This window comes from Galleria mellonella, unplaced genomic scaffold, assembly GCF_026898425.1.
Source record: "Galleria mellonella isolate WM207_F2 unplaced genomic scaffold, CSIRO_AGI_GalMel_v1 utg1634, whole genome shotgun sequence".
In the NCBI taxonomy this organism is placed as follows: domain Eukaryota; kingdom Metazoa; phylum Arthropoda; class Insecta; order Lepidoptera; family Pyralidae; genus Galleria; species Galleria mellonella.
Genome location: NW_026442007.1, coordinates 439,744 through 463,512, shown reverse-complemented (window position 1 = coordinate 463,512; position 23,769 = coordinate 439,744). Strand labels below are relative to the sequence as shown.

At 35.6% G+C, this 23,769-nt stretch overlaps 1 protein-coding gene across 3 annotated transcripts; it reads right to left on the bottom strand.

Moving 5' to 3' along the window:
* Positions 1 to 386: 386 nt before the first annotated feature.
* On the bottom strand, positions 387 to 21,307 carry LOC113510958 (ninjurin-A). Of its 3 annotated transcripts, none has more exons than XM_031910974.2 (7): positions 20,911 to 21,307; positions 10,764 to 10,863; positions 9,793 to 9,906; positions 7,883 to 7,993; positions 5,656 to 5,717; positions 4,667 to 4,840; positions 387 to 3,681 (listed from the first exon to the last, which is right to left on the bottom strand). In XM_031910974.2, the coding sequence occupies exons 1-7, from the start codon at positions 21,079 to 21,081 to the stop codon at positions 3,466 to 3,468; spliced, it is 948 nt and encodes a 315-aa protein (XP_031766834.2). In that variant the 5' UTR covers positions 21,082 to 21,307; the 3' UTR covers positions 387 to 3,465. The 3 variants fall into 3 exon arrangements, with proteins under 3 accessions (XP_031766834.2, XP_031766835.2, XP_052748627.1); XM_031910975.2 differs by having other exon boundaries at positions 7,928 to 7,993; positions 20,911 to 21,303; XM_052892667.1 differs by lacking the exon at positions 20,911 to 21,307 and adding an exon at positions 10,951 to 11,203.
* Between the last annotated feature and the right edge of the window lie 2,462 nt (positions 21,308 to 23,769).

The following is a 23,769-nucleotide window of genomic DNA, read 5'->3' as shown; positions in this document are numbered from 1 at the left end:
CTAATTTATAGGGGAAAAGGGATTGTTAGTAATGGGGTCAAATAGCCCCATTACTAGCAATATACCCTGTCAGGTCGACCTCCACGTGGTTACCCCTGGAAAACATCGTGACTAAATCTAGTTTAATTCGTCAGGATGGGCTAACTGACCTACTTTCATCTTCTCTGTCTGTCTGTCTGTCATCCCTCACTGGTGCCCCGCCAGTGTATATCAATAGCACAGACGGGGTTATACCATTATACCATACCAATATCACCCATTAAAAAAAAAACTCTAAATCACTATAAAAAACCTGACATGTTCGCATTGAGAGAAATTATAATTTTCATTTTGTGATTCCATTATGTACATTTTATTGACGCTGACTGTGGAATAAAATAATAAAATACGTTAAAAAAAGTATAATATTTATTGTACTTAGTACATTTTATAATTTGTATTTACAAGAAATTGCTTAACTAAAAGTCAACGATGAGTAGCTTACAATAGGGAAAAGAACATTATTTAGTTTCAATACAATTTGATTACTTATATAAATGCGCAAAATTTGAGCGTCTGTGAACAACTTTATAGCTTTAGAATAATTTTAACTTACAACCACATTGTCTAATGTACAACAAAAAGTATATTCCCATAGGATACATATATTTCGTATTTGTGAACATTACGACCACTGTACTTGCTTAGTACGAGCACTTAATCGATAATTCCGATATCCAAATTTGCTCCTTCATCGCAGGCGGGGTTACCATGCCATTATCACTCACTAAAAAAGGGGAAAAGGAAATTGTTAGCAATGGAGTTTGACAGCCCCATTGCTAGCAATATGCCCTATTAGGTCAACCTCCACGTGGTTCCTCCTGGAAACCATCGTGAACAATTCTTATTGAAGTCGTCACGATGGGCTAACTGACCTACTTCATCCTCACCTATCATCCTTCACTGGTGCCCCGCCGGTGTATACCGATAGCGCGGGTGGGGTTAGCATTCCATTATCATCCATTAAAAAAACTCATTAAAAAAAAACATGACTCGCTATTATATTTATCATTTTGAGATTGCAAGTAACTAGATATTTAGAAATAAAAGAGTACTTACAAGATTCATAAAGTGAGATCTATCCCCCTTTGAAGATTATTATCAGTTCTTTTGCATGATTCTAGAATTCCTTACAACTATGTATGTATATAGTACAACTTTGGTATAATTACACTAAATTTTAGCAGCTCTTTTAGCTTATTATTTCTATATTAATTAACATGAATAGCTTGTAATGGTGAAAGCAAAGATATAAGAATCAGTTGTATATAAGTACAATACTCGAATCCATTCAGTGTAAATATTTACATGTCATTAAAAATAATTAAGATTTTATTTGACCATTATTCACACTATATCGTAATATTACATCTTATTATTTATAATATTATTGTGCAGAACGCACCTTTTTAGAGAATATTTTTAAATTTTATATTTTTATTTTGTTTTTTGATATCTGACAATGTCATGATTCTTTATTATATTTTTCTCTACCACTAGCAGCGACCGTCTTATTATTTCGTAAAATATACAGTCCTTTTTCAAGAGCATATGTTTCGTTAAAAATTATAACTATTTTATGTTTGTTCATAAAAATATAATTATCAAGATTTATTAAGAATAGATAGATATCAGTACAGATCCAATATATAATATCGAAAGGATGAATTCGTTCGTTACCATCTTTATTTCTTAACCTAATATTTAAATTTATAATAATATTCACATACATCGATTAGAGATTTAGTTCATATTGGTCCTTAGAATAAATATGTCGCTGTGATGTCAAATTGAAATTTTCATTTTAAAGATAAATTTAGAGAAATTGCAACTCAGAATTGAAGCCATTAGCAGCAAAAACATGGATGGCACAATTAAATGTCGAGCTAACTTTCCCATAATGAAAAATACTTAACAAAGATGGCGGTAAGCTCGCTACACGACACGCTAGATTCTCTTGCCAAAATGTTGGAATGTCGAGTGTTAAGATCATTAGAACGGTAACAGTCGATAAGGCCTCTATATACCACGTCTAGGATTACATTCATAAGCATATTATTATTATAAACTATAACTAATTATATTTGAAAATCGATTGTTTTTTTTTTTTCAAAATTTGAATTTCTTTTACATGATTAAGAATAAGTCTCCAAGCAATAGCTTGTATGTATCTTGTATACACCACAAATTGTACATACTTACATACAAATGCATAACATACATGCAATTTCCTCTTTTTAATCAAATTCCATTACATTATACGAGGTCTGTCCGGAAAGTTCGTATAAAAGTGTTCTGGAATGCGAGAAAGAGGAGTGGGGAGGCCAGGTAAGCGCAGGACCCCTTCCTTATGTCCCTAACAATGCTTCAGTTCTGGTCTGACCGCCGTGCGGTGCGAACTGGCTTGTCACGCCATCTGTGAAGTTACCTCTTAACGAAACCCCGTCGGCATGGAGCCCGCTTCCGTTGAAGAGCAGCGCGTCGTAATCAAGTTTCTCTCGAAACTCGGCAAGAATGGCCGTGAAAGCAAAGAGTGGAAGACATCCGGGGAACCACGAACAAAAAAATCAAGAAAATCCCGCTCAAATGTCAAGACAATGTTGATTGTTTTTTTCGATGTTCGGGGGATTGTCCATCAAGAATTCGTCCCTCCAGGCCAGACAGTTGATGGAAAATTCTACGTCGATGTGCTCAGACGCCTCAAAGCTCGTGTGGCACGAGTTCGTCCAGAATTGGCGCGAGAGGGGCGTTGGATTCTTCACCACGACAATGCCCCTGCCCACACCTCTCTTGTTGTCCGTGAGTTTTTGAGTAAAAATTCCATTACGGTGACCGAACACCCCCCTATTCGCCGGATTTGGCCCCGTGTGACTTCTTCTTGTTCCCAAAAACCAAATTGGTACTTCGGGGGCGGCATTTGGGGGACATAAATGAGATAAAAAAAGCTACGACGGGGCAGCTGAGAAACCTACAACCAGAGGACTTTCAAGGAGCCTTCTCACAGTGGAAACGGCGTTGGCACAAGTGCATTATGTCACAGGGGGAGTACTTTGAAGGGGATAAAATTGATTTACCTGAATAATTGTAAAATAAAATTTTTAAAAAACTTTTATACGTACTTTCCGGACAAACCTCGTATTAGAAGGTAAAATACGTTTTCAATTTGTGGTAGCTATATCTTTTGAGCATTAAAACTAGTGTCCTGCACTAACCAGGCCACTATCGTATTAGATTTTGGTAAATGATTCTAATACGATAGGAACTTTTACAAAAAATATAATACCATAGACAATGGAGAATGACAAAAACACGATAAAATTGAGTTATGCACTGAGCGTCCTCTACAAGTTGTCGTTTTATACACCAGGTGTATTAAGGTGCTCTTAGGTTTAAATAGATACCTCACTCGAGTATGACCACTTAACACTATCCGGCCTGCTGTATATTCGACTGGACGGCCACGGTGGGGACCACCCCGGTGCTGGTGGGAGCGACGCTGAACGAGGTGATGAACACGTTCACAATGGTGATGAGGAACACGCCCAGCACCGTCATGTTGTTGATCTTGTCCGCTTTGCAGATGTCCTTCTCGTCTTTGACGTTGTATCTGCTGTTCATTATTAGGCCGATGCCAACGGCGATCTGGAATACGTGGAAAGATATTTAGGATTATTTAGTAACGACATGTGCGTGGATTTTGAAAGTAGATAACCACTTTTAAATGGCTTAGCAAGATAAATATACACCAGAGGGTCTGCCATGAAATGTTTACCGAAATTTCGGAGCCGAACGAAACACAAATTTGACGTTAAAATTACATAATACTTACCGTTTAAAAACATTAAAAATATTAAATTATTATTCCTTTGGACTTTTATGGTAGGATTTGTGACGAACGAAATGTTAAGCTCCATTTACTGGGCCGTATTAGATATGAAAGAAAATACGAAATTGAGTCCGAAACTTCGGAATTTCATTTCATGGTAGGCCCCCGGATTATAAGAGCGTTCGTACTGTTGCAACGTCGCTTTTATCTGTCAATGTCCAACAATCATAGAATACTTTGCATATAAATATAGCACTTAAAATTTTGCACTTATTCGATATTCTACTTTGAAACTTTCCAAATAGCTATATATAGCTAGCAGAACACTTTAAATAATGTGTCAATATTTAAAATAAAAATTGACACATATTTGCGACGTTGCTACATTTCGGTAAGCAAAAATATGAACCTTAATCTTAAGGAATAGGATTGGGAGAACTGCATCCAATTTGGTGCAGCAGATTTTCCATGAAGCCAGAATAAAAATGCATGTTTGTTCCGGCATCAGACAGAGAGATATTTATTTATTTACAATTTATTGCAACATTTATAAAAATAATACAGCAAGTTTTATTGAGAAGTGATACAAAAGGTGGCCTTGTCGCTAAGCAATCTCTTCCAGACAATCTTTGGGTAGGTCATTGAAAAAAAAATCGTAGATAGAATGTTTGATGTCTATGATAAAATAAACAATACTGTTCCGTCGGCAAATAAGTCTATGTAAGGGTAATGCCCACGGTATTGTTTTTCCTTTCTGCCTTTAAGATCGGTACTGAGTACTTTGGTTGCTTTATGCCTTACTTGCAATATAATGCTGAGTGTGATGAATGTGAGACTCGAGTAGTAGTAAGGGTGTCCATTGGCGGTCTCTATGACGTATCGGAGCTGGTTCGCATTGGCGGACAATAGTGCTAGGTCCATCATGCCTTGCGCCAAGTTCTTCTTCTGTTGGTAAGTGTTCACGTCCGGAATTACCTGTACAATAAAAATAAATTAATTCTTATACCCACATGTAATTAATTTACAAGCTATTCCCCGCGGCTCTGGCCGCGTAAATTGCTAAAGTATCCTCTATTTGCATATAACCTATCGGTGTACCAAGATTTATTCAAATCCATTCAGTCGTTTAAGCGTAATTTACTCATAAACATACAAACATCTACATTTATAATATTAGTAGGATTACTGTTGCGATCAATTTATTACTACCAGAGAGAGAGACAGAGGGAGAAAGAAAGATAGATGCTCTCTTTTTTAGGGTTAGTTATACCTACTCTTGTTTCTGCAGTAAATTTGCTGTGTTTTCATGGCTATGGCTTCGATTTGAAAGGTGGTATATATCAACTTATGGGTATATACTTAACAAAACAACAGAATGGCAACACATAAGGGTACCATAGTCATCGCAATATATTGTGTTATATTCATGGTAAACGGCTAACACTTGTCGTCAGGTGGACTGTCAGCTTTTTTATTATCATCATCAAATCAGCCATTAACTGTCCACTCCACATACGCTTCACCCATTAGGGGAGATTTCGGTAGTAGTTGCCAGGTTTGGCAGTAGTTGCCACGTTTGGCAGTTGAGTTGGTAACCACAGTTAGGCTTTTGGTCAAGCTTTAAGGGAGACACTGCTACCCATCCCTAAACCTTCTAGTTCCCTTTGCCTCTTACAATACCTATGAAAAAGGAATGTGTGGTCCGTTCTATACAGGGACCATGTAGCAATATCAGTATATTAGCTTATTATCTAATCTAAATTGCTTAAAATAATGTATTTATTTATTACCCCGGGTAAAGGAGAGCCCGGTCTATCGTCGATGCCAAATCTCGTGTCAATACCATTTGTTCCTGCAAATAGAAGAATTGTTAATAAGTTACCTAATTACTATGTAGCAATTGATTTGCTTGATAAATATCTATTTTACTAATGTACTTATTATTTTGGAAAATCACTATTTTATTACTAATTTATACAGAAAGAAATTCATAAGAATTTCATCACAGGAATAATAAAACTGAGAGTACTGTGTTTTTCGAAATAGATATTAAACAATCAATGTTTTTAATTTCTTTTTTATAACACGGGGGGCAAACGAGCATGCGGCTAACCTGATGGTAAGTGACTAGCCGCCCATTAATAGAAAAATTACTAAGTAGTATTTTTTCTATTAATGTAATTAAATTATATTTGTATCAACCGTTAGCTGTCCATTGCTGAATATAGCCTCCCCCATAAGGGTGGTTTAGCCAGTAGTTGCCACGTTTGGCAAGCGGGTTGGCAACCGTAGTTTGGCTTTAAATGATGTTATAAGAGGGACGCTGCTGCCCATCCCTCGCCCTACCTTAGTCGCTACTTACGACACCCACAGGAAAGGAAGTCTGTCTAATATATTGTATACCGGAAACTACACGAATTAGATTACATAATAAACACTAAAAATATAGATTCGCGTAATTTGATACAGCTCCGCTAAACAGTACAGTGAAACAAGTTCAGTTGTGAATTTGCAACTATCTCAGTGAACAGACATTTCCCTTAAGAGTGGCACCGGATCAGCATGCAATGTACATTTTTTTTATACAACTGAGAATGGCAAACGAGCTGCCGGCCCACCTGATGGAAAGTGGTAACCATCGCCTATAGACATGAACAGTACCATGAACAGAACAGAGTATACTGTTTCACCCATGATACCCCCATGCGTTGCCATTCCTGAGGACTCAGGTGTTATTCCTCTGTACCCTGTAAATTCACGCCATATCCCACCCTTCAAACCGAAACACAGCCATGCAAACACAACTGCTTTACGGTTGAAACACCCAAGCAAACGACTTTTGTACAGTCTCCCTCTGGTACATGTATAAATAAAACTAAAAACATTGAAACATTTTTAGCTGAATATAGTTATATCCCAATAAAGTAATTTATTTACCTCAACTCACATATCAATGGTATAGGTTATATAGGTTATCATTTATATTTTACCCACAAACAAATTTATTATCTGGTATGCGGTAAAGATACACTTTATGTATATAATAATGAATAAAACATGCAAACTTACGCCATTATTATGATACAAATGTACGCATAAGTGTATGTACCGTAGTGGCGCGAAATAACCTTAAACAGTTAATTATTTCATCTTCCCATAAACCAAATCGTAAATTTTATTAAATTCCATAGATAAGGCATGCTATTTCGAAAAATCACACAGGCCTTTTATTTACAATATCTATGCTACCTCCACACTGCATGCAAATGAGGGAACAGGTTTTTTTTTTAATTATAATCAAAATGACTTCATTCAAACTACTCTGAACATGCTTACATAGAAATTAAACTGTAATCAAATTTCTAACAAAGTTAATTATAAGAGTGATGTAAATGTTATAGGTTTATTGGTAATAATTCATAACTCCATCGACTATAAGATACTGAAAAATCAGCTTTGCCAAATCACGATACCGTTTTTTATTTTTGATAAATATTATAAAGAGCTTAGATATAAATTTTGAATATCAGATCACAGACAAACAATCAAATATTCGTGTTATTATTGATCCTTATAGATCGTGCTCATAGATGCCTCCATCTTCAGAAATTTTTTTTTTTAATGATAATTCTTAAAAGTTTTAAAGCGTAGAAAAAAAATATAAAATTCACTTTAACAAATTGGTTTTGTTACATTTTTACCATTATTCCGTTCTATTTAATAGTAAATTTGATAATTCCGTTTTAAACAAACATATAAAAAAAAAGAAGTTTGGGTTTTATTACACTAACGGTGAATAGGTAAATTACAGATGACTACAAGAGTCCTTGAGATTTTGTACGTTAATTAATGTCTAGGTAGTCAGGTTTTCCTCAATACACTCAGCCCAAAATACAATTCTAGATAATAAATTGACGCAATCAAAAAACTAACTTTTAAAAATTCAAACATTTGATTGATTCTCGTGTGATCTTATGAAGTTATAAATTCTACATCTATGTGCATTAGTAAAATCACCGTATATATGGTCAGCCTCATCATGACCGAAAAGCCACCGTTTACCATCGTCTGTACCGACGCCGTCGTCGTGGGTCTCGTGTGAGCCGTCCTCTGCACGGTGGTCATCACCTGGACAGAAGGAAATCACCTTAGATTATATAATTAGAGTGTCTCCATACAAATGTTTCGAGAAAAGCGGGTCAACTTTTTTATACAATTTGGCGTGATAAATAGTTATGAGCGATTCCTTTATAACTTCTATATTTATTTGTCTTATATTTTTTGCATCTTTTTAATGCGTAAAAGCTCATTTTATTTATTAAATAATTAAATATAGATACGTCAAGATACATTATGTGCGTAAGTATATAGAACAATAAAAAAAAAAACGTATCGTCTAATTTGACAATTAGCTGACAAAATGTTGACCCGTTTTTGAGAACTCGAAGTTCTATCTATATAATCTAAGAAAATCACATTAGGGCATGTTATTATAGAAGTTTAGTGTTTTCCCTTTATTCCTATCCCATAAAGGTTTTAATTCAAATTAAAAATAAGTATTTATACTAAAACAAATGTGACAATAATGTGCATGAATGCAGAGTTGGTTTTTGTCACATGGGGAGGATTGGGATATTTAAGGCACCTATCAATCTACAATATACCTATATTAAACAATAATATGAATTATAATTATTTAATTCTATATACTCTTACAACGCATTCTTCTGTTAATATGCTGCCGAATAGAGAAAGTTGTTTCAACGGAGAAAAAAGTTCGCTCTGTTTACACAAAAGTTGAAGTCCAAGTCTTTGGATTTTTAAGCTACCAAGAAAGATATATGTTAATAAATGTATTGCGACTTTCAAGCGACACGTGTTTTATTTTGATAATAACCACAATGGACATGCTGTGGTCATTATCAATGTTAAAATTGGTACATAATAAAAGGGCGGTCAACATCGCGCAGTCAACAAATGATAAGGTTTTATGAATAAACAGTGGACAATATGCGAGTATTGTTCCTTGAAATGGCCGAGACCCAAAAGTAAAGACGAAAATATACTGTAATGACTTTTGATAAGGAGATCGAAAGAATTATGATGCATAGCATAAGAAAGAAGGTCTAAGACTTGACCTGGTCGTTTGGGAGAGAAGATTCATCTTGATTAATAATTCATTTAACAACCCTTTTGCTAGTAATGTACTTGCCCTCTTAATCTCCGTCAAAGGGCTAAATAATCTAACTGTTTAATCGGCTTACATTTTTATTGTTAAAAGTTTCATAAGCATATATAATATCTTAATGTAACAACTGGTAAGTTTAACTTACGTGTAATTAGATAAAAAAAAACTCGACTAGTTTTGGAATCAATTCGTAATCCTTAGTCATGAGCGACTGTGACGCGAACACGAGTCTTACATTTTATTGGAATTTCTAGTTGTCATTAAGATGTACTCGAGTACATTAGGATGCTAGAGAAAAATGTCAGATTAAATGACAGATTGTATTATGATATTAGCCGTTGATTGTTCACTGCTGAACATAGGCCTCCCTCATGAAGGTTCTGTCAGTAGTTACCACGTTTGGCAAGCGGGTTAGCAACTTAATAATCCGAAGTTTTAATAATCTCTTTGTCAATTTTTTGGGTAAAAATTTTTGTCTTTGCGAAATTTTGAAGAAATTAAATTGTTCAAGTTATTTTTGGAGAAAATGGAAATGAGTATGGAGAAATTTTGGTATTTGTAAATCGTATAGTTGAATGTAAATTCAAAATAATATACATGATTTGTTTATTGATTACTGTGTAGTAGATTCTAACACAAGTTTGTGATTGGTTAAAGGTAAACGAAATTATTAATTTGGAAAAAAAATATTGACAAAAAATTGCAACTGGCAACCATACGTGTGTTGGGTGAACGTTACCTTCGTTTGGTACTTCTGTTTTTGTGTCCCCAGGATCGAGCAGGCCGTCGTCTATTCCAGGGTATGGACCATTATTCACGGGTCTCTCATCGTCGATATCATCAAATTCGGACTCTGTGGAAAGCAGAAAATGTAATATTTTTAATTGTCTAGAAATCTTCGTCAAGTGTCAATTGATATCATGTATTCACTAGCTTTATCCCACGGCTTTGCTCGCGTGCATCAGTAAGTATATAAAGTATTCTATATGCTAAGTTAGGATATAAGCTACCTGTGAATCAAATTTCATTTAAATGCTAGTTTAGTAGTTTTTTCGTGATAGAGTAACAAACATATACCTATCCATCATTATAAACGATAGTATTTATAATATTATCATCATCACCATCATCATATCAGCCCTTAACCGTTCACTGCTGAACATAAGCCTCCCCCTTGGGAGGTATTGCCAGTAGTTACCACGCTTGGTAGACGGATTGGTAACTGCAGTTAGGTTTTGGTGATGATTTAAGAGAGTCGCTGCTGTCTATCCCTCACCCTCTCTTAGTCGCTTCTTACAACACCCACGGGAAAGGAAGGGCTGGCCCATTCTATGCCGGGACTATACAGCATTTTTTATTATTATGGCCGCTATGTTTATATTTTACAATCGTGATATATTGGGGGGGGGGGGGGTTGTTAGCAATGGAGTTTGACAGCCCCATTGCTAGCAAGGTTGACCTCCACGTGGTTCCTACTGGAAACCATCGTGAACAATTCTTGTTGAATTCGTCACGATGGGCTAAGTGACCTACTTCATGCTCACCTATCATCCTTCACTGGTGCCTCGCCGGTGTATACCGATATCGCGGGTGGGGTTACAATTCCATTATCATTATTAAAAATAAATCGTTATGTGTTTTGCTTCATTTATATAAATAAATTCAATAAAATTATTGAAATGAATTGAAGCATAAAAATGGTGAGATTACCTGCAATGGGTGGTTTTGTTTTGTCTTTGTCCGGTTCTAATAACGGTAGTCTCGGATGACTCGATTCCACTTCGCTCTTGTGAAGCGTATTTGGAGTATGCTGGAACAAGATTAATAATTTAACAATAAATTGAAAATTATTTATAAGTACTATATGTAGATATATAATTATCTAGGACTTTAACACCTGATATTTTATTGCCAGCAGTTGCCACGCTTGGCAGGTGGCATATGTTTTAAGAGGAACTTTGTTGCCGATTCCTCGATTATTAAATTCTCTTACGACACGCAACGCGCCCGTAATACCTCTGGCATTGCAGGCGTTCATAGGCTACGGTAACCGCTTACCATCAGGTGGGCCGTATGCTTGTTTGCCAACTCAGTGGTATAAAATAAGAACTAGAAAGGAAAAGGTGGGCCACTTCACACGGCTGGTTCCTTTTAATAACTGAGCTTAATTTTATTTTTATAATACATAGCTCCGTATCATCTTTTGCAATGTCGTATTTTCAGAATAGATAGTAAATGGAGACGCAACCTTGCATGTGGTAACGTCGCCGCGTCATTGCCCGTTGCGTTGGGGAAAACCAATTTCTGAATGAGTGTACACTCGATTCCTTATAATTATAATTGATAATTACTTCAATTAAAATGGTCATTAGGCATTCTTGAGTACTTTTTATTACATTTTAGTTTTGATCTACATTGTATGTTTAACATAATTAGTCTTTCGGAAAATCCCTCGTGTTAGTCCGTCTGTCCATTTACCTTTATTATAGGTTTTTTTTTATGCCACTTAGAATGGCAAACAAGCTGACGGCCCACCTGATGGAAAGTGGTAACTGTCGCCTATACACATGAGCAGTAGCATGGACATAACAGCGTATACTGTTTCGCCCATGATACCCTCATGTATTGCCATTCCTGAGGACTCAGGTGTTATTCCTCTGTACCTTATTTCTATGTTTGTACGTTACATATAGGACCTTGCGTATCTATTTTAATTTTTTAATACCTACAGAAATTTGAAACGTATTGATAGTTTATTTTTACCGGATTTCTAAAGAAAGGAGGGCAATTGCCCAGCGTGACATACTCTCAAAAAAAAAGGCAAAAATTAATTCTAACTGAATCGGCCATATTTCTTTATCGTGCACCCGTTGTGGTAAACGTAACATTCGACAATACCTAAGACAATACCACGTTTTTGGCCGAGCATGTAAGAATCTAACATGACAAGGGGCGAGCCTTCCACTATTTCCTGTTATAATTAAATAATTTTGTCTGATAATAAATATCTATTAATGGGGGGAAAGGGATTGTTAGTAATAGAGACTGAGAATCCTATTGCTAGCAATATACCCAACCAGGTCGACCCCTTCGCGGTTCTCCCTGGAAACTATCATGGCTAATTCCTGGTGAATTCATCATGATGGGCTAACTGGCCTGTTTTCATTCTCATCTATCACCCTTCACTGGTGTTCCGCCAGCGTATCCCATTAGCGCAGGCGGGGTTACCATACCATTTTCACCCATCAAAAAAAATCTATTAATTTAAATTGATTTTTGTAAATTTTTTTCTACTGTCATATTCTAACTCATAACTTTTCTGTTTAAGTGTCTCTACCTATTTTCGATGTAGTTCTATACTTGTTATTTTTTTTTTACAAACAACGTGTAATAATTACATCAATTATTAATGATAATTACATCAAGTAATTTACACTTACATACCCATTGTTCTACTTAATAACTTAGTAAGGGTGTGGTTGTCCAATGATTTATTACTTATATAAAAATTTCTAAAGATCTCAAGTTCAAATTTTAGATTTTATACGATTTCTTCTTTTTTTTGGAAAATAGACATCAACTGTGTCATTTTTAGGGGGTAAAGGGATTGTTAGTGATGGAGACTGAGAATCCCATTGCTAGCAATATACCCAACCAGGTCGACCTCCTCGCGGTTCCCCCTGGAAACTGTCATGGTTAATTCCTGATGAATTCATCATGATAGGCTAACTGGCCTGTTTTCGTTCTCATCTATCACCCTTCACTGGTGCTCCGCCAGCGTATCCCGTTAGCACAGGTGGGGTTACCATTCCATTTTCACGCAAAAAAAATGTGTTATTTTTTGTTACGTAAGTATAATAAATATACGTAGTTTGTTTTCAAACGTGTTTGACTGTGTGTGTATTTAACTGTGTGTGTGATATCTTCGGCATTGAAATAAAATAAAAAAATAACACGAACAAGAGATTGCTTTCGGTTAATCTAATAAAATTATGTGTAAATCGATTTAAGAAGTAAAGTGTTTTTTTTAATGGGTGAAAATGGGAATGGTAAACCCGCCTGCGTTATCGGTACACACTGGCGGGGCACCAGTGAGAGGTGATAGGTGAGGATGAAAAAGCAGGCCAGTTAGTCCGTCGTGACGAATTCAACGATAAATTAGTCATGATAGTTTCCAGGGGGAATCGCGTGGAAATCGACCTGATAGGGTATAATAGGAATTAATGTCCCCATTACTAACAATCCTTTCCCCCATCAGAAGAAACGTATTGAAATTTCTGAGGTATATACATGAGATAATTTACATGTTATTTGTTGGTTTGGGTCACTACACGACACAGATAGATAACAAATACCGGGTAAACTAATTCTAGTTTACATTTACAACGTTAATGAGTCTCAATATCCTCGATTCTATGACCGATATTGTTTGACAAAGGCCTTAGCACGGTGCAACGATATAACAAAATTATGCCAGTAAATTAGTTTTATTTACTGTTACAATTCTGTGGTCGTATGTTCACTTTATAGCAACAAGCAGGGTAATGTAAGATACAATGAGGTCTATTCTGAGGGTTTTTTTTAATCTATCTTTTAATCTAACATTTTAATTTATTGTTGCACGATATGGATCATTATCTATCCTATTTAAGGGCTGCGCTCTTGTCGGTGGAGCTCTTGCCACTCATTACGATTTTCAGCGAGTCTCTTCGCCTCTTGATACGACACGACACCAACTCCTTCCTTGATCTGCCTGATGTAACTATGTCTCGGTCTCCCTCTTCCCCTCCTTCCTTCTATATTACCTTCTATTACAATGTTCATAAGTTCGTCGTGTCGTATCAAGTGTCCCAACATTTTTACCCTTCTGTCCTCAATAGTTCTAATAATTTGTCTTTTTTCCTTAATCCTAAGTAGGACCTCCTCATTGCTAATTCGATCCCTCCAGCTAATCTTCTCCATCCTTCTCCAGCATTACATTTCAAAGGACCATAATAAATTGACATATTATGTAAATTTAAATATAATCTTAATCTTTTATAATTAATTATTAATATTAAATATTATAAATAACTTGCCATGTACAAAAATCATATTTACCTGTAGTGTGTTGTATTTTTAACCATTTGTAACTTGCACGTAATAATAACTAATTAAAATTTATAATATTATTCATTATAATTTATTAGTACCTTACCAGAGGGCGACTTTGTACAAAAGTCGATTGCTTGGGTACCTCTGTCCCATTCGTGTTTCAACCGTGAAGCAGTTGTGTTTGCATGACTGTGTTTCGGTTTGAAGGGTGGGATATGGCGTGAATTTACAGGGTACAGAGACCTCAGATGTTATTCCTCTGTATCTAGTAAACCTGTAAACACGAATGGGACAGAGGTGTCCAAGCAAACGACTTTTGTACAAAGCTTTCCACTGGTAAACCATATAATCATACCATAGAAAATATTTTGTCTATGGTAGTAACTAATTTACTAAATATTTGGATAGGTAGAGAGAGTGAGTACGTGTACAAGACTCGACGATTTTCCTTAATTTTAATAGTGCGATGTGTATTTATATTCGTCGCCCACGCCTCCGGTTCTGGTCATGCCAAATTTCCTCACGCTGTCTGTAATGTACGCTACGGAGAAATGTGGAACATAAACAATTCTCTCAATAAATTATAATATATTCCTCGACTATATATATCTACTTCCTTGTATGTCTAAGTACACTCGCAGCTGTTCTTCAATTTAGTGTTATTGAATGAAAAATTCTATTTTTATTTTTTTAGTTTTTAATGAGTCCAACCAAAAATTTTTTACCAAATAAAAAAAAATACAACCGAATTTGAAAACCTTCCTTTTCTTGAAGTCAATTGAAAATTTTTATTTTAAGATAATTTAAATTTTAAGATTATTCACAATTTTTTTCCTATATAAAAACCGATTGTGTAATTACTCAAATGTAAAAACTATTTATGGCTCAACATTAATGTAATTTGTCTATGTATTGATTGAATCACGCTGTATGTTTTCCTAAAAATAAATGAATAAAATACTCATAATTAAGTTTACTTAAATAAAAACAAAAAAATAATAATTATTTATTTAAGATCCAGATTCTAGCAATGATATTACGTTATTTTGTTACAGTATGTTGCAATCAGTTATCAACGATATTGAGATGAGGCGCAAATAGTGTTCAATACAGTTTTTGTACGTTCGAAGGTCATACGGATATGGTACAATAAGTTATGTTAAGCGATTGAGTCAACAGTGTGGGCGAGGTCGACGACCCTACACGTCATCAATATTTTATTATAATAATCTACGTAGATATTTTAAAATTCAATTATTCATAAAGGATAATTCTTCGTCAATCCTAGTTCAACATCCTATACCAGCGCCAATGTATACAGCTTCGTCAATAGTACAAGAGGTATTGTTAATGCATTTTCATGTTTTAAGAAACAGTTCAACAGTTTCGGAAAATAATTAATAAATTATTAAAGAAATCTCCCTAAAAAGTGGCCCTATTGCCATGAACATACGCTGTACCTTTTGGTAACCATAGCGTCGTTACACCACGATGGATGAATGAAAGGAATTGTTAGTGATGGGGTCCAATAACCCCATTGTTAGGGGGAAGGGATTGTTAGTAATCAAGTTGTTATTCCCCATAGCGGTAATCACGATGATTTCCATGGGAAACCATCGTGATAATCAAGTCAATAATCAAGTATTAAGTATGTATAATAGAAGTGTGTTTATTAATAAAGTATTTAATTGCTCACATAGGCTTTACTTCCTTATACCTATTATGGTTTCCTGCATTACGTTACGTAAACTTGTAAGCTATTTGTGTGATGATAGACACAGTTTATCCAAGTGGTAGATTGCATTATATCTTTTATACGCTTTATAGTAATTTCTACATGGCATACGTCAGCGTTACAAACACGTCTCGTTTTTCCGGAATGCAAATTCGTCACATCTACGAGAAATAAACCTGTTTCATTTATAAATTGGCGGCGATCGATGTCACGCGAAAATACCTACGGGATTTCCCGTGGGTAAATCGTTGATTTTGTGATTTTATAAGATATAGATCTAAGGCATTAAGGCATAAGGATCTAAGGCTAGATCAGACGTTACTTTACAATTACAACTGTATAATTAATAAGTATTTATTGCTTTTTACCCTCTACTACTTACGTTTGGATTTCAGAACTAAGAAAATCAAATATTGGATGGTAGTAGCAATATAAAATCTACACCATTTTATAAGTTAGACCTTACACACAACTGTGAAACTGCATCCAATTTGGTACAGTAGTTCTTTTTTTTTATGCAACTTAGAATGGCAAACTGACTGCTCACCTGATGGAAAGTGGTAACCGTCGCCTATAGACATGAGCAGTACCATGGACATAACAGAGTATACTGTTTTGCCCATGATACCCCCATGCGTTGCCATTCATGAGGACTCAGGTGTTACTCCTCTGTACTCTGTAAATTCACGTTCTACTACTTATATCTGGATTTCAGAAGCAGAAAATCAATGATATAGGCCACTTGTAGATGGCGTGTCAAGATAAAACATATCTACACCAATTTTTAAGGTAAACCTTACACACAACTGTGAAATTGCATCCAATTAAGTGCAGTAGTTCTTGCATGATGCCAAAATAAATATACAGAAAGTAAGACAAAATTTCTAAAATTTATTGGTTCGCCATCTAAAAGTTTTGTTAAGTAATTTTTAAGTTAGACCTTCAGAAACACAAGTTTGAAAACTGTATCCAATTTGGTGCAGTAGTTTTTGCATAAAGCTAGAACAAATATAAGGACAAAATTTCAAAAAAATATTGTATATTTATTACATCAACTGGGTGAGCTTTATAGTCTCCCAATACGCCCACCCAGGAAAGCATCAGTACAATAACATACATATATAAAAAAAGGAATAATACATTTAAATATAAATAATATATATAAAAAAAAATAACTTAACTAGAAATAATATTAGATCCTAAATCTCTGAAACCAAACACTCTGTGGTCCAACGAAACTCCAGCAAGTTGGAAGCAAATACGTTCAATTGCGGATACCGGCTCAAAATATCATTGAGTAGTTTCAATGCAAGACATAGGGAAGGTTGCTTTTGGCATTATTAAGTCCCCTTATATCAGTTTTTCTTAAATATCTCCCATGTACAGACATTGTTTAGTTACAATTTTATTATTACTACTTACAATTACTAAGAAATTCTTCATAGATGTAAAATTATACTTTTTTTGTATATTTTGTTATGACCTAGTCCGATGATGGATAGCAAACCGGTTTGTCAAAAATCCCTCTACAGGTTTCGTACATTCCATTCCAAAAACCGGTTATTGAGTTAGGTCACCTAGCTGTAACCTATAGTTTGTAAGAATATTTGTTACTGTTTCACGCAAAAAACTACTTAGTGGATTAAAAAATGAACTTTGGACACGGTTAGGTTATATTGTAAATTTATATTATTTAATATATGGTCATGTGGTCCCAGCATAGAATACGCCACCCTTTCCTATCCCGTGCGTGTCGTAAAAGCCGACTGAGGGAGGGCGAGGATTAGCCAGCAGCGTCTCTCTTAAAACATCTCTAAACTACATCATATTTGGATTTAAATTTTAAACTTCAAAATTAAATAAAAATAGAATTGTATTCGTTTTCCCATTAATGACCATTGATATATTTTAAATTCAAATAAAAAAAATTACTAACTATTGAATGCAAAAATGAGGAAAATGATGGAACAGTTGATACGATACGATGAACTTATGAACATTATAATAGAAGGTGAGATAGAAGGAAGGAGGGGAAGGGAAAGAACAAGGCATAATTACATCAGGCAGATCAAGGAAGGAATTGGTGTCGTGTCGTATCGAGAGGTGAAGAGACTCGCTGAAAAATGTAGTAAGTGGCAAAGTGGAGCTGTTAGATAGGAAATGAAGTGAAAAAATATTACAACAAAAAGTTCTTATGTTAGTAATACATTTTGTTGGAATTTCCAATATACATCCATATATGTATCAGATCTAGAACCGATTCTATGATTATTCAGAAATGCAATGCAATGCAGGTATACTATTCGAAAATGATGGATGCAATGAACAATATTTAATGCTCCTTTCCACTCAAGGTTTGCTGAAAGAGAACTCTTACAGAGTTAAGCTCGCCTGTTGTACATCTTCATTTAATATATACTTTAACTATGTAATTTTTGTGTACACTAAATTATAAATAAATAATAATCCAATTAAATGTAAATGAGCTGGTTGCCTATTGAATAATTAATTAAAATGACACATGTTTCGCGTTAGATCCGACCGAGCATTGCAATGGCTCGTGCCAACAAATGGCTGCATTCCAACACACAATATCTTTGTTTATTTTCCTTTTGATTATGGATTGCATGTTGGGGCTCATCGCTCTAATTATTTTTGCAAATTAATTTATTTAAAGTTATACCTTACTTATTATTTATTCCAGAAGAGAGTTTCTGATCTTATGCAAAAATATCGATTTTTGATATATTTTAAATCGAGAGATTTGAGATTATTGTAGTAGATGGGGCGATCTTACAAAAACCGAATTCGTCTTTTTCACGTGAATTTGATCTAGGAATGTGGTTTATTAAGTGATATCATCATAGGTATACTATATTACCAGAGGGAGACTTTGTACAAAAGTCGATTGCTTGGGTACCTCTGTCCCATTCGTGTTTCTACCGTGAAGCAGTTGTGTTTGCATGGCTGTGTTTCGGTTTGAAGGGTGGGATATGGCGTGAATTTACTGAGTACAGAGGAATAACACCCGAGTCCTCAGGAATGGCAACACATAGGGGGTATCATGGGTGAAACAGTATACTCTGTTATGTCCATAGTACTGCTCATGTCTATAGGCGACGGTTACCACTTTCCATCAGGTAAACCGTTAGCTTGTTTGCCATTTTAAGTTGTATAAAAAAAAATTAAATTTTTATTAATAATTCTCTACCGTGTGGTTCCTGGCATAGAATGGGCCACCTCTTCCTTTCCCGTGGCTGTCGTAAGAGTCGACTAAGGGAGCGCGAAGGATGGGCAGCAGCGTCCCTCTTAAAACATCACTAAAAGTCTAACTGCGGTTGCTAACTTGTCTGCCAAGCGGGGTATTCACTAGCAAAACTCCCCTTCTGGGGAAGGCTTATGTTCAGCAGTGGACAGTATGATGGTGATGACGATGAACAGTTTTATGCAAACCTCTAAATATTATTATAATGATTATTTATTTTACACTTTATTGCACCAAGTGAAAAGAGAAATAACAAACATAGTAAATATTAATGAGAAGTGATACAAAAGGCGGCCTTATCGCTAAGCAATCTCTTCCAGACAACCTTTGGGTAGAGGACATTGTGAAAAAGACAAAGGGTAGGTGGCGCACTATTATATAAATATTATCATATACAAACATATATAGATACATACATACACATACATATATAATATATACACAATTAAATATATACATAACTCATAGTTAAGAAAAAAAATATATGGAAACTATTAACACGCGTCGAGTTTGGCGGTGCGACGTCACTGCGCCTAAAATATGACATAGACACTAGTCTATGCAAGTGACGTGACATCGATATTACCAGTGTTTACATTCACAGCGTCACGGTTCTATGTAATTATATTCTTCCAGTGAGAAATTAAGAAATTTTACTGAAATTTTAGATAAGGAAGATAGTTTGTAAGATTTTTTTTTAATGGATGATAATGGAATGGTAACCCCACCCGCGCTATCGGTATACACCGGCGGGGCACCAGTGAAGAATGATAGATGAGGATGAAGTAGGTCAGTTAGCCCATCGTGACGAACTCAACAAGAATTGTTCACGATGGTTTCCAGGGGGAACCACGTGGAGGCTAAGTTTGTAAGATTGTTAGGAATTTTGGTTGTACCCAACTCATCACTCATACGGCTGAATGTATTTGAATGCAATTTATTTAATTCCATTATTTTCCTAAATAATAATAAAATTGTAATTAGATGTTACATGAGAGATGTTTAAAAAAAAATTACATGGTGTGTTGCAATAAGACTAATTGAAACGAAAACAATATTTTTTTTTTAATTTTGTCTGTCTACATATTTGTTCCGGTATCAAGCAAAAATTATATGCGGGTTTCACTTTTGTATTCCTGGAGATCTAACTTAAAAACTGAGGTACGTTTTATTTCTAGACTCCATCTAGAAGTGTTTTTTTATTGATTATTCTACTTCTGCAATCCACTAGTACGAAGTAGCGGGCAAAAAGCTAGTTTTCAATAATTTTTTAAAGGTAATATACATATTTTTTTTTAAATTAAGAGTTTTTTATATAACTTAGACTGGCAAACAAGCTGACGGCCCACCTGATGGAAAGTGGTAACCGATGTAATAGTAACTTGATGTGGGGGAAGGTATTGTTAGTAATGGGGAGGTTAGTCCTCATTGCTATCAATATACCTTATCAGGTCGGCCTCCACGCGGTTTCCTCTGAAAACTATCGTGATCAATTTATCGTTGAATTCGTCACGATGGACTAACTGACCAGCTTTTTCATCATGACCTATCACCCCTCACTGGTACCCCGCCGGTGTATACCGATAGCGCAGGCGGGGTTACCATGCCATTTTCAGCCATTAAAAAAAAAAGTACTTGATGTAATATATGTCCTTGATTTATTTAAAATAATATGCAAATAAGTGTGCGTTATGTTGGACGTTCAGTTTAATGTATCTAACTCGAAAAACTACTTAAGTAAATATTAATGTACTCAAACTTACCGGATCAGATGACCTCTTCTCGTTTGTTATTAAATGCATATTATTATCTGGATTGTCAGCAGATTTCGGTTTATTCGGACTTCCAAACACCATTTCCACTATCGCAGGGTCCAACTTTGTGTTATTTTTAGGATCCCTTTCAATATTCAAAACTGTGTCGTTGCGCGACATTGTGAATTAAATAAAACTAGCAATGTCAATTTAAAATATTCGAAATTCAAATTGTATGTAAAAATTACACTAGACAAATGATTTAACGAACAATATTATAGTGTAAAGATCACAGACGAAGCGTGGTAACGCGCTCGCGCACTTTTATGTACTGACCAAATAACTGTGCGATGCCAAGTTCCAATTGTCAACTGGTACCAGCCAACAGGTTTGTTTTTTTTTTCTTTCTACCATTTAACACGAACTTATGACTCAGGCGTCAACTAATTAATGAAATCATATGGACGTAAATAGGCTTTAATGTTTTATTTAAGGAGGATCACTACGATCCTGAACCTGAGGCCAGTGTAAAGTCCACGATGCTGGAATCAAGTTTAACTGCTGTGAAAAAGTTCCTTAAACAAAATAAGGAATTTTTCTCATGTCTATATACCACTTCCCATCAGATGGGCCGTCAGCCTGTTTGCCATTCTAAGTTGTATATAAAAAAAAAATTAATAATTATAAAATTCACGCGAACTAAAGTACAACAGCTAGAGGAAGTGAAATAACTCCAGTTGCATGACTATTTTCATTGAAAGATTCAGACAGGGACGGATTTTTATTCAAGTAATAATTTCTGCTTGTAATAGGTATAGCTAGTGATGACCTTGGTGGTATAGCGGTTTAACACAGCGTCTTGGGGGGAAGGAATTGTTAGTGATGGGGTTTAAGAACTCCATTACTGGAAATATACCCCATTATCAGTGGTTCCCTCTAGAAACTATCGTAGTTAATTCTTAAATTCATCACGACGGACTGACTTAGTCTCATCTTCACCTATCATCATTTACTGGTACTCCGTCGGCGTATATCGATAGCGCAGGCTTTCCATTCGGGCATTAAAAGCGAGTTTAATAGTCGAGGGATGGACAGCAGCGTCCTAAGGCTTAATTGCGTTTGCCAACCCGTCTGTTAAGCGTGGCAACTACTGGCAAAGCCTTCCTTATAGGGAGTCCTATATTTCAGCCATTATCCGTCCACTGCTGAACAAAGGCCTCTCCCAGAAACTACCATAAAGAATAAGCCACCTGCATCCACTAACTTCCTGCATGCATTTGTAGTTGTCACTCCATCTAGTGGGGATTGTCCTAAACTGCATTTGCCCGTACGAGGTCGTCATTCAAGAACTCTTCTTTCCCATCGGTTGTCGGTTCTTCCCAGCTATATGCCCAGCGCATTGCCACTTTAGCTTGCTTATATGTTAATCTACCCATGCAGATGATTTAACATCAAAATCGGTCTAGTAATGGGGTTTGTGTATATGCCACAGTATTACGAGTAAGCTCTAAATACGGCACTGTTGACTTGCTCACACAGACGGAAAATAGGTAAGCGTTAAAAATAATTGTTTAAGTAGGAAAGGCAATTAAATGCATTTTATTTTTTGCTGTTTTGAAACTTGCGTGACGTATAGTTTGTTATAAATATATAGTTCTATTATATATATATATATATATATAAAACTTATTTAAATATATGTTCGACTGTCTACCTGGTGGAAAGTGGAATTGTCGCCTGCAAATGTGAACAGCTAGCTTGGATATTACAGAATACTTTGCGATGTCTAGTGGTACATCTTGGTCCGCGATTGATCACTATCTTACCTGATCGAAAGTGATGATGTGGTCTAAGATGGAGTTCGTCAAACCATGAATAGTCTACCTAGGTACATTTGCCTTAAATTGATAGAATAATATCGAATTCTAAATTTTTTTATACCACTGACGTGGCAAATAAGTATACGGCCCACCTGATGGTAAGCAGTTACCGTAGCCTATGAATACCTGCAATACCAGGGGGGGAAGGGATTGTTAGTAAAGTAAACTACCAGTCCCATTGCTAGCAATATACCCTGTCAGGTCGACCTCCACGTGATACCCCCTGGAAATCATCGTGCTGAATTCCAGGTGTATTCATCACGATGGGCTAACTGACCTGCCGTTTCATTCTCACTTATTATCCTTCACTGGTGCCCTGCCAGCGTATAACGTTAGCGCAGACGGGGCTACCATTCCATTATCATCTATTAAAAAAAAACCTGCAATACCAGAGACATTACGCGCGCATTGCCGAGTTTGGAGAAACCTCTTCCCCTTTTTTTAAGAACCCTATGCTGTAGTTTCTTAAAAATACCTCGACAGGGAGCTTATTCCATAACCTAAATATTCGTGGGAGGAAACATCTCTGAAACCGCGCTGTATGGGACCAACTAGACTGGTATGGGGATGAACTTCTTGTCGATGGCGAGCTGTACGATGGTAGAAGATGGCCATGGTTATCATATAAACAGTATTATTATAGAAGTAGTCATATTATTATTACGATTCTATTAATATTATAAATTAATATAACAAATGACTTTGGTTAATCCTTACTTTTTGGCTTGTCGCCTTAACATTTCAATTAACATAAAATTTATTATTTGGGATGGAAAAAGACATAGGACATTATTTATCCCGGCCAATAAAAATATTCCTGTGTGCTGTAAATAGATAGGTTCAAATAAATCTATCTATCTATCTATCGCAGTCACGTAGAAAAAGTCGCATGTAAAAGCTAGTTAACTATATTTCTAAAAGGACTTAGGTGCGGTAACAGAGTATTGGTTTTATTAGTAGGTACGAATTATGAAAAAAAATCAAACAA

Excerpts from the sequence above, each read along its gene's own strand:
- LOC113510958 (XM_031910974.2), bottom strand. The coding sequence starts at position 21,081 with ATGTCGCGCAACGACACAGTTTTGAATATTGAAAGGGATCCTAAAAAT. Across the intron at positions 10,864-20,910 it reads AGAAGAGGTCATCTGATCCG|CATACTCCAAATACGCTTCA; the intron begins GTAAGTTTGAGT and ends ATCTTGTTCCAG. Across the intron at positions 4,841-5,655 it reads CGGGCTCTCCTTTACCCGGG|GTAATTCCGGACGTGAACAC; the intron begins GTAATAAATAAA and ends TTTATTGTACAG.